Source organism: Colossoma macropomum, unplaced genomic scaffold, assembly GCF_904425465.1.
Source record: "Colossoma macropomum unplaced genomic scaffold, Colossoma_macropomum, whole genome shotgun sequence".
Lineage (NCBI taxonomy): Eukaryota > Metazoa > Chordata > Actinopteri > Characiformes > Serrasalmidae > Colossoma > Colossoma macropomum.
Window position 1 is genome coordinate 3,488,799 of NW_023494795.1, and position 13,888 is coordinate 3,502,686.

At 36.4% G+C, this 13,888-nt stretch overlaps 1 protein-coding gene across 7 annotated transcripts in view; it reads right to left on the minus strand.

Moving 5' to 3' along the window:
* Positions 1-13,888, minus strand: part of adgrg6 (adhesion G protein-coupled receptor G6) — a 118,221-nt gene that overhangs the window by 9,156 nt on the left and 95,177 nt on the right. For all 7 annotated transcript variants that reach the window (XM_036581220.1, XM_036581221.1, XM_036581222.1 and 4 more), the window contains 2 exons: positions 8,598-8,699; positions 4,452-4,607 (listed from right to left, as the gene is read on the minus strand). In XM_036581220.1, coding sequence (XP_036437113.1) covers positions 4,452-4,607; positions 8,598-8,699 — 258 coding nt within the window. The remainder of the gene's footprint in view (positions 1-4,451; positions 4,608-8,597; positions 8,700-13,888) is intronic.

Consider the following 13,888-nt stretch of genomic DNA (forward strand, 5'->3'; position numbering starts at 1 on the left):
TTTCGTGATCCTCTGCTCACCCCAAGTCTTCAACCATTCAGTCTTGTTCAGTCTTTCATCCTATTCAACTATGACCACAATGATGCTATTAACAGCTGGATCTGTCACACACACACACACACACACACACACACACACACACACACACACACACATGCAACCACATCTGGAAGTGATAGCAGAGTGTGAATGTTGCATCATAAGAAAAAAAGGATCAGATTTTCTCAACCCCAACAATCTACCTCTAAAACTTCACACAGCAGGTAAAAGTGTGAGCCAAATCTGATCCTTTTCTCCAGCACAATTTATATTTTATGTTTTATTTTTTCTAATATTTTAAACTTAGCAAATAACAAGAAATCGTGCGCTAAAATTTGCCAACTGTGCTCTCTGGAGAGGATGTTTAACATATTTTATATAGAAAACCAACAAAGTAATTTGTAATTTGTAATTTGACTGGGAATATTCACATCTCTACTATCTTCCTGCAGAGCCTAGTTCCACCATAGTTTGTTTCCCATCTCCCTGATTGGCCGAATCAGCTGTATTAGAGTTCAGTAAGAGGCGGGGCATCTTACCGGACACAGGCTAGAACTAAACTCTGCAGGAAGGTAGCTCTCCAGGACCAGCGTTGAAGAGCACCACTGTCTGTGACTGTTTACTTTACTCATATGGGCTTTTTGGACTGGGGTACACTTTGAAATGTGAGTGTTTACTACATTAAATTCACAAAAAAAATGGGAAAAATGAATTTGTCCAGGACATTATGGCCCGTTACACCGCTAATAACTAATTTCACCTCATGCATAAGTGTGCCAGTCTGGTTTGAGTGGTCATACACTCCTTTATGTATATGTGAACTGATGTTCACCATATCTTGAAGGTAACTAACAGGGCAGTGGTTGCAGTGGCCAAAAACAACACCAAACAAAAAACAGCAAAGATGTTTAAATTAGTATCAAACCGAGTGTGAGTGACATGCAGAGTGGCAACAGGACAAATGCAGCTCTTCTGCCAGAGTCTCAGACATACTGTGGGCCTTTCAAAGCCTTTTTAAAACAATTACTCTTATGCCCAGTTCAATTCAAATGACTTAAAGAGCTCAACAAAACCTTGAAACCATTATGATCTTTTTAGTGTCACTATTACATAGTATATAAACAATAATATTGCACAAAAGACCTTCAGAAATGAGTATTTCTTGTTAGAACAGGGTACTAGATCTCGCATCTGGAGCTCTATATATGGGTTTCAGAGCAGTAGCATCACCTTCTACCAGCTCTTTCACATTTATAGCCAATTTTTAGGCCGGAAGTCCGGTTACTCCTCACTACAGGTCAACTGGATTAGTGAGCTATTACAGTCTAGCTGCCCGTCAGCCAAATCTCTAACGATGAACGACTACGAATGGTTTCAGATCAGTGGCTCTAATAACGTTTGACGGACACTGACAGAGAGCAGCACTGTGCTGTGGTTGTATCCCTGAATGTCACTCCACAGTCTGGATTCAATCCAACAAATTCACCAGAAACATTAGTCAAACGTTAACTACAAAACTCCACACGCCTGTTATTTACTCAGCATTAGAGGAGGAGGCTTCTGACTACAGCTAGGCTGTAGATTGAATCCAGTCAGTCCTAAGAGGCCCTAATGGCCGGTCACACAAAATAAAGAAGCATGAACTCAAGCTGGCTTGTGTTCTTTTACCTCAGGGAGACTCTCCATTGCACTAGTGGTGGATATTATCTATACCACAAACATAAATACAAACACATGGCACCATTGGACACACAGAAACAGAGAAACAGCAATAACACAAGAAAAAAAGAAAAGCAGCAACACAACTGGAAAATACTTTAAAAACTCAGGTTTGTGTCATTTTGTGGCAACATTTTTGTCTACAGGAAACATCAGTGGTGTTATTAACAGTTAGCACTGTGGTAAACAGTTGCAAAGCCAATAAGTTTTGACCTGCGTACATATTTCTCCCAAACATAACTGTAAAGTTGGGCACCGCTGGTCAAACGACGTTCTGTTGATTTTTTTTTTTTTTAAGTGAAAATAAGGTAACACGTCCACGATTCTGCATATTTTAATACATAATTACTGCACAATTACTATTTACTATTTATTTGCTTTATAAAATATAACATGTGGTCTATGTAAAAGTTATGGTACATTTTATATATATTCTTTCCAATACGTTTAGCTCAACAAATAAACAGTAATTATGTTAACATATTTTTTAGATTTTTTAGTTAACATATTAATTAGGAGATCAACAAAACGTGCCTTTTGACCAGGGGTGTTCAAACTTTTGTATTTCTTTGACATCACAGACAGTCTGGTAAAACTAAGTCTACCACCAACTCGATTATATAACACCAGCTATTTAAATTAAAGCCACTCGACTACCACACCACAAATAGCAAAGAGGCCCTGGGTGTGAAATTGAGAAGAAAACATGAAAAATTTGACGACGTTCAGGGAGATTTGAGCAGCCCCAGTCAAATAAAATGTCTTGTTAATTTATGAGTGAAAAGGCAAGGCAGCTTTATTTATATAGCACCTTTCAAACACTGCTGTCATTCAAAGTGCTTTACAAATGAGAAAGTTCAGAGTTGTTAAAAAAAAAAAAAGTAAACGCAAATAGAAAAAGTATTAAAAACAAATAAAACATGATTCAAACAATAAATTTAAAAGCGAACATTAAATTAAAAAATTAGAGATTAAAATAGGATAGCTAAGTAATCATATTAAAAACTAAGTTAGGTTAGGATTAAAGAAAATAAGGTAACATATCCTCTACAGAGATGTAAAAATTTTAATATAGCATATTCTACTATAATTTTAGTGCATGATTTCTATTTGCTGAGTTAACAAATTGGGAAAAATATGAAACATAAAATGTAAAAATGTTCCATTACTTTTGCCAAAAACACATTTATGTGTTATCTTTCCCATTTTTGGTGCATTAAAATGTGCAGAAATGTTTTCTCAGTACAGAATTCTTACAACCATACAATTCAAATAATACTGTGATATTTGGGGGAAAGGTGCACGTATTGGCTTTGCAACCCGACTGTTAGCCACAGTGCATGATAGGGATACCATCAATATTTGATTGGAAAACTATGAAATGACACATTCTCAGATGTTTACTGCACAACATAAGCAAAATCTTGCTACTACATAGTTTTGCAATGTATAAATCTAAAAGGATGATGAGGAAATACCTACTACATTTATTTATTGTTAATTATGGACTTATTATGGCTTATTATGGACATATCGTCACTGTCGGAAGAAAACCTTGTATCTCCATTTTTAATATAATTTTCACAGGATGGCAGGGAGACAGACCCAAGTGCAGAGAGGAAAACCCGTCAGAAAGGGTCTTAAATGAATTAATGAGGTGATGGAGTGATTCTACACGTTGGGGTGGCTCAGAGCCAGGCTCGAATCGCCGATGTACCGAACGGTGGTCCGAGGAGTTACCGCTGCGCCACAGGCAAAAAAGGGAAATTGAAACAAAAAAAATGGTGGGAAAAGGCAAACAAAGGGGACGCTGAAAGCAGCCTGCTCAAACAAAGGCTGAGATAGAAAAGTGAAGTAAAAGATCAGAAAACAAAAAACACACTTCCTCTATGATTCTGAGAGGAAGGTCAGCGTTATGTTTCACCTGTTTGCTCTTTGTGGAACAAACACTTTTGGTTTGGCTTAAAGCCGTTTCTTGTTTAAGCCTTCTTTTTGTCTTTTCAGTAGTTTTGGGGCAATTTATTCTTTTGTTTTCTCTTCTTGAGCGACACTGAGTCACCGTACCCGTCACCCCTCTTCAAAGGTGTGACAAAAGGCTGCTGTTTGCCACGGCTTTAAGTAGAGGACCGCACAGGTGTGCCGGATTGGACCTAATCAGCCCGAGGGCTTCTGGGAATTTGAGTTCCCTAAACTGGTGGTGCCTCGCCACCATCGCCCTCTGCTGGCGGCCGACGGCACATGCTGGACCCTTACACATTGTATGTAAATTTCATGAAGAATGGGCCAAAAGAAACGGCCCGAAATAACTTGGAAAAAAATCTTACATTAAAATACAGTACGTTTTTCCTTCTCCTGTAAAATTACCATTTTGGAGATACCAGGTTTTCCTCAACAGCGACATGTAATCTAATAATGAAAAACACCTAAAAGATGAAATGTGGATTTTTCAGGGATGGCATTGTGCACTGAAGACTATCATTACTGTAACATGAATTATTAAGATAATAAGGAAGTACTTTAGATGGACTAGGCTGATGTTCTGGACACAAACTTCAACTAGTATGTTGAAAAGAATTATAATCAATTCTCCACTGAAATGGCTTTTATGATGAACAAGGCTTAATCTGTGTCGTCATGTAACGGGAATGGTGTATATATTTAATTCTATAAACAGATATAACAGAGGAGCTCACCTGCACTGCTGTGTCGCTTTGCGAAGGGGTTCAGCGTGGTTTTGGCCTTGGAGGTCCAGTTGGCCGTGGTGGAGCCGAAGGAGCTGGAGGAGAGTGACTTCCCCAGATTGTCTGAGCTCACTTTCTTGGTGTTGTTAGTGGCTGTTTTGCTCCAGTCTACAACAAACAGACAAGCTTTAGGAACTGAGGGGCAGCGCAATTCACCTCTGAAAGACATGCTTCATTACATATTTACGACTGTGAACAAGCATTTTCAGTACTGAGTCCTCTTTTTCAAAGTTCTTCACACAGTTAGCAACAACACTCTGTTTGGACCAGCTGTTTCCTTGTTTGAACGCATTCAGTGACAATTTCCTGAATTCTTTAATTCACTTCTCTTACACTTTTACTTCATTTTTAACTGTATTTCTCAAGCTTAGTTTGCAAATTCACTGAACGCCAGAACCTAATACGAAAATAAACTGCATATCGATTTAATACATCAGAAATACTACATCGGACAACAATCACAGCCCATAAAACTGTGATACAAACTGGAACGTAATTCCTACCCATTTGCTGACCATCTATGAAAAGGGGTCACATCTGGATTCATTCTGTTCACAATTATGCTCATATAAGCAAGAGAGGACCTTACGTGTGATGTGGATGAGAATATGTGGCGAATTGAGTACGTAACACCTTTCTGTTCACTAAATAATGTAAAATACTGAATATTTTAGTTTCTATTACTTCATTTGTTCTGGTACAGTAACTATACACTACTCCGTTTTTTAATGTTCTTTCTGATGTAATGATTTTTTTCACTTACTGTTAAAGAATAATTCACTGGTTTGTCAGTTCAACCTAAAAACATGTGGTAATAAGCAATTAGGCAGATTAGCTGCTTTTACTCAAGTCAAATTGACAGTTTCAATGAAACAACGCAAAGCAAAATTTTAGTTTAGATGAGGAAAATAAATATTTCACACCAATTCAAACCTCAAAAACATTTCAAAGCAAGTTCTGCTTTTTACAGAGTCGTTTAAATGACCAGTTGAAGAATAATAAACTAATTACAATAAGAAAGAAAATTATAGAGCAAATAATTCTTCATTACTCCACAGATTTACATTGAATAGTGGATGTAGCTTAATGCCAACAGGTGCTGGTGTTTCTGAGGTGGCTGTGCTCCAACTGACAAAGTATTCCTGTTACAAGAACAGATGTCGATGTTTTGATGGAGTGAATTTATTTTCCACGCAATTAATTTTAAGATGTTTCTGCAGTGTTTTTATAGCTGTAGAGCATTTTGGGCGTGAAATGAACTTGAGCAGAGCTTCATGTTTCTGCAGAGAGCCGCGAGAGGAGTTTTAAATAAAAATTAAAAATGTATTCTATATGAACTCGAAAAAAAAAAGTATTCTATATGAACTCGATATAAACTCAAAATCATTTTAAGTATTTAAATATTCTACAAGGATTAAAAAATTCTTGTGTTCATTTTATCAACCGAATTTCTTGTTACAGAGGAAACAGCGTTTTTTAACCAATAAGTGTGTTTACATGTGCTTAATAATCCGATCATAATCAGATTTCTGCAGTTATCTGATTATTCAAATGGTAATGTAAACACCATATACCGATCTAGAAATCCGATTAAGAAATCTGATGAAGAGAGCTGGATTTTAGGTCAGTAATCAGATTTCTCAGTGAATGTAAACTCTTACTCTGATTTCTTTCGGATTTCTCAGTCTGTGCATGTGTGAGATCAGATGGCATTACTGGGAATAAGCGAGCAGCGTCGCTGCAAAACACTTTTGGAGCGGCGCTGAAACCGACAACATACTTGACAAAATAAAGGATTTGAATATTCTTCATCTTCTAGATGTTCATATTTCCAGGCAAAGTGGCGCGATGGTTTTTTAAAGCTGCAGCATGAAGTTTGAGTTTTACATTATGTTTACGTCGCGTCTTCTTCTGTGAGTTTATTGGCTGGTTGTAAAGAAGAAATCTGATTACTGTCTGACTCTTGTAGACCTGGAGTTTCCCCATATCTGATTCCTCAAGTGCATGTGAACGCGTAGATCGGATTACTGACAAAATCTGATTTTCTACAGTTATCAGATTATTAAGTGCATGTAAACAAACTCAGTGTCTTAAGAAATCAAACTATATGGTGAATTGTTGTCAGTGAATGGTTGAGGGGGTGAAGGTTTTTAAGCTGCTCAGAACTGCTTTATATTGGAGAACATGCTACACTCAGCCACAGCTTTGACGGCTGGTGCAATCTGAATAATTTTCCTACAGCTCTGGACAGCCTGACCACACACTCTGTCATTTATTTATATACCTGATAAACAATTTTTTTTTTGCCAATGAAGTGCATGGCTTCATAAAAGTAGTAAACATGTTGGTGATTCCAATTTTCAGTTTTTTAAATATTTTATCAAACATTTGGTGGGACCGTATTAATGTATAAAATGTATACAAGAATGTTTTTGGACAATATGATATTATATGAAACAGAGGAGTTTTTAAACAATACCTACTCAGTCACAGTTGTTCAGAAACTCAGTTACCCTTTAACTCATTACTATGTCTGTGGTGGCAACAGAAAACTGATCAGAATATGGACTTTCTGCTCACTTAGCTGTTTCTGATCACTGTATAATAGAAACATGATGCTGCCTTAACTGTTGGATGCACATCTTCAAAATGCAATTCAGATTATTGATTGATTTCAATGAAAATCAACTGAGGTGTGAAGTAGTTTTCTGTATTTTCTTGCTCAAATGGTCCTTTGAGGGGAAGAAAATAATAAATGTTAATAACATGTTAAGGTCACACTCTGTAATTTATATATCTACCTGATAAACAAATGTTTTTCCCACAGAAGTGCATGTGTTCCTAAAGTAGTGAATGTGCTGGTTATTCAAATGGTGTTTCTGTTTTCAAAGATTTTTACGTATTTTAATATTCTAAAATGTTGACGCTAAAGAAATAGCAGCCTTTGCGTCAGTATTAAAGGGTTAAAATGAAAACTCTGATGTTTTTGTCCTTAAGTAAAAGACGTTTATGATGCACTATGAAATACTGCATTATCATGAATACAGAAAGCAGTGCAGGCTCTGCTTTATGAGGGAGAAAAGTCATTTGTCTTTGGGGCATCAGTGAGATTTTTGTTTTATTGGTAGTGAAGCTCCACACAAATCTTTTTGGCTTTTTACTCTGTGTTACCTAAGGACACTAGAATGAGTTTAAAGCTGGGCTTCACTTGTTTATTTATCATACAATGAAATTAATGTCTCTTGCATCTGTAAAGTCATCTTGGCATGACAGATAAGTTGAACTACCCTGTTAACATGATACAATAAAACACGATACAGTCAAAAATCTCACTGATGCCCCAAAGACAAATGACTTTTCTCCCTCATAAAGCAGAGCCTGCACTGCTTTCTGTATTTATGATGCATACATTTCATACACATCATATCTGTCTTTTACTTAAGGAGAAAAATGTCAGAGTTTTCATTTTAACCCTTTAATACTGATGCAAAAGCCGCTTTTTCTTTGGCGTCAATATTTAAAATATTAAGAATACGTAAAAATATTTTAAAAAACAGAAACACCATTTGAATAACCAGCACATTCACTACTTTAAGAACACATGCACTTCGGTGGGGGGGTCATTTATTTATCAGGTAGATATATGAATTACAGTGTGTGAAGTTTACATGATTTCTTAATGTAAAATACCATTTTGAGCAAGCAAATATAGAAAACTACTTCACACCTCAGTTGCTTTTTATTGAAATCAATCGATAATCTGAATTGCATTTTGAAGATGTGCATGCTTTGCTGAAACTGTCACCGTGCATCCAACAGTAAAGGCAGCTCTGTGTTACCTAAGGACACTAGAATGAGCTTAAAGATGGGCTTCACTTGTTTACAGTTATCACACAATGAAATGAATGTCTCCTGCATCTGTAAAGTCATCTTGGCATGACAGATAAGTTGAACTACCCTATTAACACAATGGAATCACATTAACTGCAATCATTATGTACATACAGGCCTGATAAAGGCTCATCAGCAAGCAGGAAAACAATAAGGAATAAAATAACCGCTGTTTCATTTTAATGAAAAACTGTCTATACATTTTACCTGAATTGTCAGCCAAACGGAACTTTCCACAGCATAGATATCTTCTCCACTGCTTCTGTACATTTTCTTTCAGAGCACAATGGAATATGAATATGAATAAACCTATTGGATAAAAGAGATTTGGGACAGGATTGGATTACTACAGACAAAAGGGTTGGATCAGTCAGTGGCACCATCAAGCCCTCTAGTGGGCAACATGCGGAATGAAATAAATTAGGATCAAAGTTATATTTACTGCAGGTAGCCCTAAAGGTCCTCCCTGCACTACACTTATACACGTATCCTAATAACATCCCTCACTGAAAACCTGAGCTCATTAAGTCAAACCAGAGGAAATGTGAACTTGTGCAGTTCAGGGATCTCCAGCATTCCCTTCCTTTTTCTTCCAAAAAAGATGGGATAGTATGTCAAATACTGATTAACCAGTAAGCAGTGATTACATTTCTGCTTGATTTGTATTACATTGAAAATAATACAAAAACGCTATATTTTATATGTAATATTTTTTCTGTTTTATTTGACTTTACTTAACTTTTAATGTGATTTTTGGTGTGTTTTAGCTGTCTTAGCTATTGTTTTACTTTTTATTCCTTTTATTTGTTTTTTTAGTACTCTTTTTATTTATTTTATTCTTTTTTATTTATTTTATTATTGCCAACTTATTGTCTTACATCTTCTATTACCTTTATTTCATTAATATATGTTTATTTTATCCTTATCTGATCTGTTACTTGAAAAGTTACTAGATGGTATACTGTATATGGTTTATTGATTTAACAGTTTATTGGTTCCCTTTATAATATTAAAGTTTACTATTATGATTTTTATCACTTTATTATAAAATATTTGATTTGTTTTTACTACCCAACTTCTCAGACCCTGATGTTTGTATTGCTCGGCTACACTGTAAATAAGGGTCTCCCTCAATGTATTCAGAGTTTAAATAAAGGCTGATTGATTGATTGATTGATTAACCTCATTGTTTTTGTAAATATATGCTCGTTCCAAATATGATGCCTGTGACACATTCCAAAAAAGTTGGGACAGGAGCTTATTCACCACTGTGTTACATCACCTTTCATTTTAACAATACTGGCAGGCCAGTCTAGCACCCGCACTCTCTGATTACCCAGCCTTGCTGTGTTAACATGTGCAGGAAGTGGCTTGGTGTTGTCATATTGACATAAGCACAGACATCCATGACATTTCTTTTTTTTATGTCTGGATGGCAGTATATGTTGCACCATGTGTTCAGAGTTAATGATGCCTTCACAAATGTGCAGGTTACCTACAAATACCCCCCCATATACCATGGCCGACCCTGGTTTTGGAACTTTACGCTGATAACAACTTGGATGGGCGTGGAGAACATGATGTCCATTATTTCTAAAAACAATTTCTAAAAACACGTCACATTTTTGAGCATAAGCCTATTTCAGATCAGCTTGAGCCCAGAGAAGTCGGCAGTGTTTCTGGACACAGCTGATATGACCCTCACTGTGTGTAGTACAGTCTTAACGTTTGTGGATGCAGCGAGGGACACTGTACTGACAATAATGCCAATGTCTTTTCAAAGTATTCCCAAGCCTATGTGGTGACATCCATCACAGAAGCATGCTGTTTTTTTATGCAGCGTGAAGGTCAAAGGTCACAGGTTTTCAGCCTAGCCCTTTATGCATAGATATTTCTCTGGACTCCCTGAATCATCTTGTGATATTATGCATAGAAGATGAAATACTTAAAATACCTAAAATCCTTGTTGGATTTTAAAAACTGTTGGATTTTCTGCTAATGCATTTTTGGCAAAGTGGCTAGCCTGAACCCATCCTTGATCATAAAGGGCTAGACTTTTCCTGGACGCTCTTTTTATATCCAAACATGATTACATCACTTGTTTCAGACAATTTTACAATGTTTCTAGTCTCAATCTCCCTCTGTCCCAACTTTTTTGGAAAGTGTTGCAGGCATCAATTTCAGAATGAGCATATATTTATATAAAAAATAGAAGTTGATAAGGCAAAACATTACATGTCTCGTCTTTGTACTGTTTTTGTTCAAATACAGGTCAAAGCAGAAATTTTTAAATCACTGATTTGTGTTTTCATTTGCATTTTTGGAATTGGGTTGTACATTTGCCTGTATAACAGCCCTGTTTGTGGAACACTGTATAACTTTCAATATTAGAGATATAAAAGCAGTTATTTTACACCGATTCTGTCATGATGTTTTATGCAAATTAAAATATGGGCCAATGGGTGCAGTCAAATAGACCTATTCATGCTCTGCTTACAAATACATTCTTTTATAGCTGTTGTTGCTATGCTGGACAACTTTTACAGAACACTGGAAACCTAATGAGAAATTGTAGCACATAACTCAGTTTTTCTTGAAATACCTACGTTTAGAGTGTGTAACTCATTTCAAATAAAACACTAAAGAACCGCCGTAGTGCTCAGATGTAAAAATGTTCAGTATTTTGAGTTGCGGTACAATTTCTCTTTAGTGTGAATGGAATTTTTTTCAGCATTCTGTAAAGTTTGACCAACATCAAAATAGAATGAAAGAATGCATTACTGCCCAGAGCGTGGATAAAATTATTTATCTGATAGGTCTGTCACAGTGACTACACAACCACAAATACTGAAGCTGAGCACAAATATTTTCTACAGTGATTAGTTTCTCAATAATATGTTTACATCGCAAAAAACAGAAATTTTATTTAGTACATTTTCATAAGCTTGGTTGAGGTGAAGTCAACAAATGCTCAAACAACTTCTGGCTGGTGCTACATCACGTTTACAGGGCAGTGCTGAGTAATATTTGTGTATTTACTAAGTATCGGCAACTAGGAAGAACGCCATATATTTTAATAGTTGCAAACAATGAAAAAAAGAGAATTAAACTGATAAACGCAATTATTTATATGGCAATTCAGATTCGTCAGATAAAATCTGATTATTGTGACAGGCCTATTATCTGAAAAAAATGACTGACTGTTCAAAAATGAAGAAAACAGTGAAAAACATAATAGCCTTGAACATTCAAAGTGAGGCAATAAGCTAGCATATCATTGCTGTCCAAAAAAAACATACCTCTAAAATTGTTATTTTACAGGAGACGGCAAAACGTTCGAAACTTTCACTGTAACTTAATGTAATAAGAACCTTTTCCTTATTAAATCATTTTGGAGCATTTTTTTTTTATTGTCCATTAATCACGCAGTTTGCATACACTGCATTAGGCAGCTGCTGTGTTCAGATGATGCAGACAAATACAAATTGCTAAATATGGAGCGATTTGTTTGGACAGCGACAATATATTTAAAGGAATCCTAACAAAATGCTAACAGTGATAGTGAATGAAAGTTATTAGATAGCATGATATCAACTGAATTATGTTGCCCTAATGATTTACACTTCTGCGAAAATGCATGTAAATGTTCAGGGATTCATGGGTACGAGAAGGTCGTAGACGCTCGCTGAGGCCACAACGTGCACAGCTCCAAAAAATCAGCTACATGTTATGCGAATCTGTGGAGGTTTTTTCAGTAACACTTTCTATGAATGTCACCTTTATAAGCATCTATAAACACATTCATAACATGTTATAATGCATTTATAAGACATTATAAACATGGCTATAAATATTTATAAATATGCATTACACGTTATAGCCATGCTTATTATGCATTATGAATTGTTAACATAATACATTATAAGTACTGATCGTAACAAATTATAAGAGCTCATAAGTCGTATTTGTCCGCTCTAAGTAAAGTGAAGCGTACTGTACTAAAGCCTCCTCCAGTGTTCAGAGTGAGGCTTCAAGTTGAAGTATTTACTGAAGGATTTACTGAAACACTAAAACATTCACAGTAAAGCACATTACAGGCTTCAAATGTCAGAGTTTAAACTAGAGCTGCCCTCAGCAGTGTTTTTGTACTTGGTTTGCTGTGATGTACTGTAGTGTTTAAAGTGAGACGCTGGTTAAGAAAAGCGCACTGTGGCAGTGATTCTAGGCTGGACAGCCTGTTTGGAGCATCTGAATATTCAGGACTGAAGCCCAGAACGTGCAGAACATGCGCTGAGAAATAAAATACTGGAAATCTCAGGGTGTAAATAAACTTTGTATTTGTCTTTACGCTCTACAAGCTGGGACTGACTTCTTGAGTCACTGAGAGTATAACATGTTATTAACACTACTTATAATGCATTATATTAACAATTCATAATGTATAATAAACACTGCTATAAAGTGTAATGCAGTGTAATTCATTTTTATAAAAATGTATAGCCATGTTTATAATGCTTTATGAATGCACTATAACATGTTATAAATGTGTTCATAGATGCTTACAAACGTGACATTCATAGAAAGTGTTACCCAATTTTACATTTTATGGTATTTGGCAGATGCTTTTATTCCGAGTGACTTTCAGTTTGATCATTCTTACACAGGTAGGTGAAGGTAGTGTTAGGAGTCTTGCCCAAGGACTCTTATTGGTATAGTGTAGGGTGTTTACTAAGGGTGCGGGAAAAACTTGATTCTTAGATGCATCGCGATGCGGACGTGAACGATTCTGAATCGATTCATTCAACGTCAAAAATCGATTTTCTAAATATTTAATTTATAATGTAATGTTGACGGAACGCAAAGGGCGGAACTGGAAGTGGGAAAGTGCAGCGCCCGGACAGTCTGTGGGGCACATAACAAAAACACTACTGGAGGAGCGAGAAATTCAACCGGCTCCCTCTGCATTAAAAGCCAGGTTAGGTCAGGAGTCACAACACAAATGATAAGAAGAGCCATTTTGCCTTTCAACGAAGTCAAACCACCTTGGAAGCCACAGCATTTAATGTCCAGTATGTCTCAGTGTGTGTTGATGTCCAAGTATAGGCTAAACAATATAAACGAGAGCGCAGATTTACTCCGCTCTGCTTTAAGCTTCAGCTTTAGCCGCTTTCCTTCCATCTCCGCCAGAAAACTCTTCTTCAAAACTAGAAGAGTTTCTTGTAAAATGTCTCAGCGTCCGGCTGTTTTACGAGGCTGAAGTCGCTTCTCATTCGCCAGCTTCTCGTTCTAATTTTCCTGTTCCACCTTAAATTCTGCCTTAGGCGCCGAATGTAACTGCTGCACCATTTAAGGTGGAACGGGAAAATTCGAAAGAGAAGCGAGTTCATTTTCGCAACTTTTTAGAGAAAGACAGTCTCTCAGCAGATTTAACCAACCGCGCTGCTTATAAATGCGAATAAGTCTCCAAATGTTCGTCTTAGTCTGTTTTTTCGTTCGCT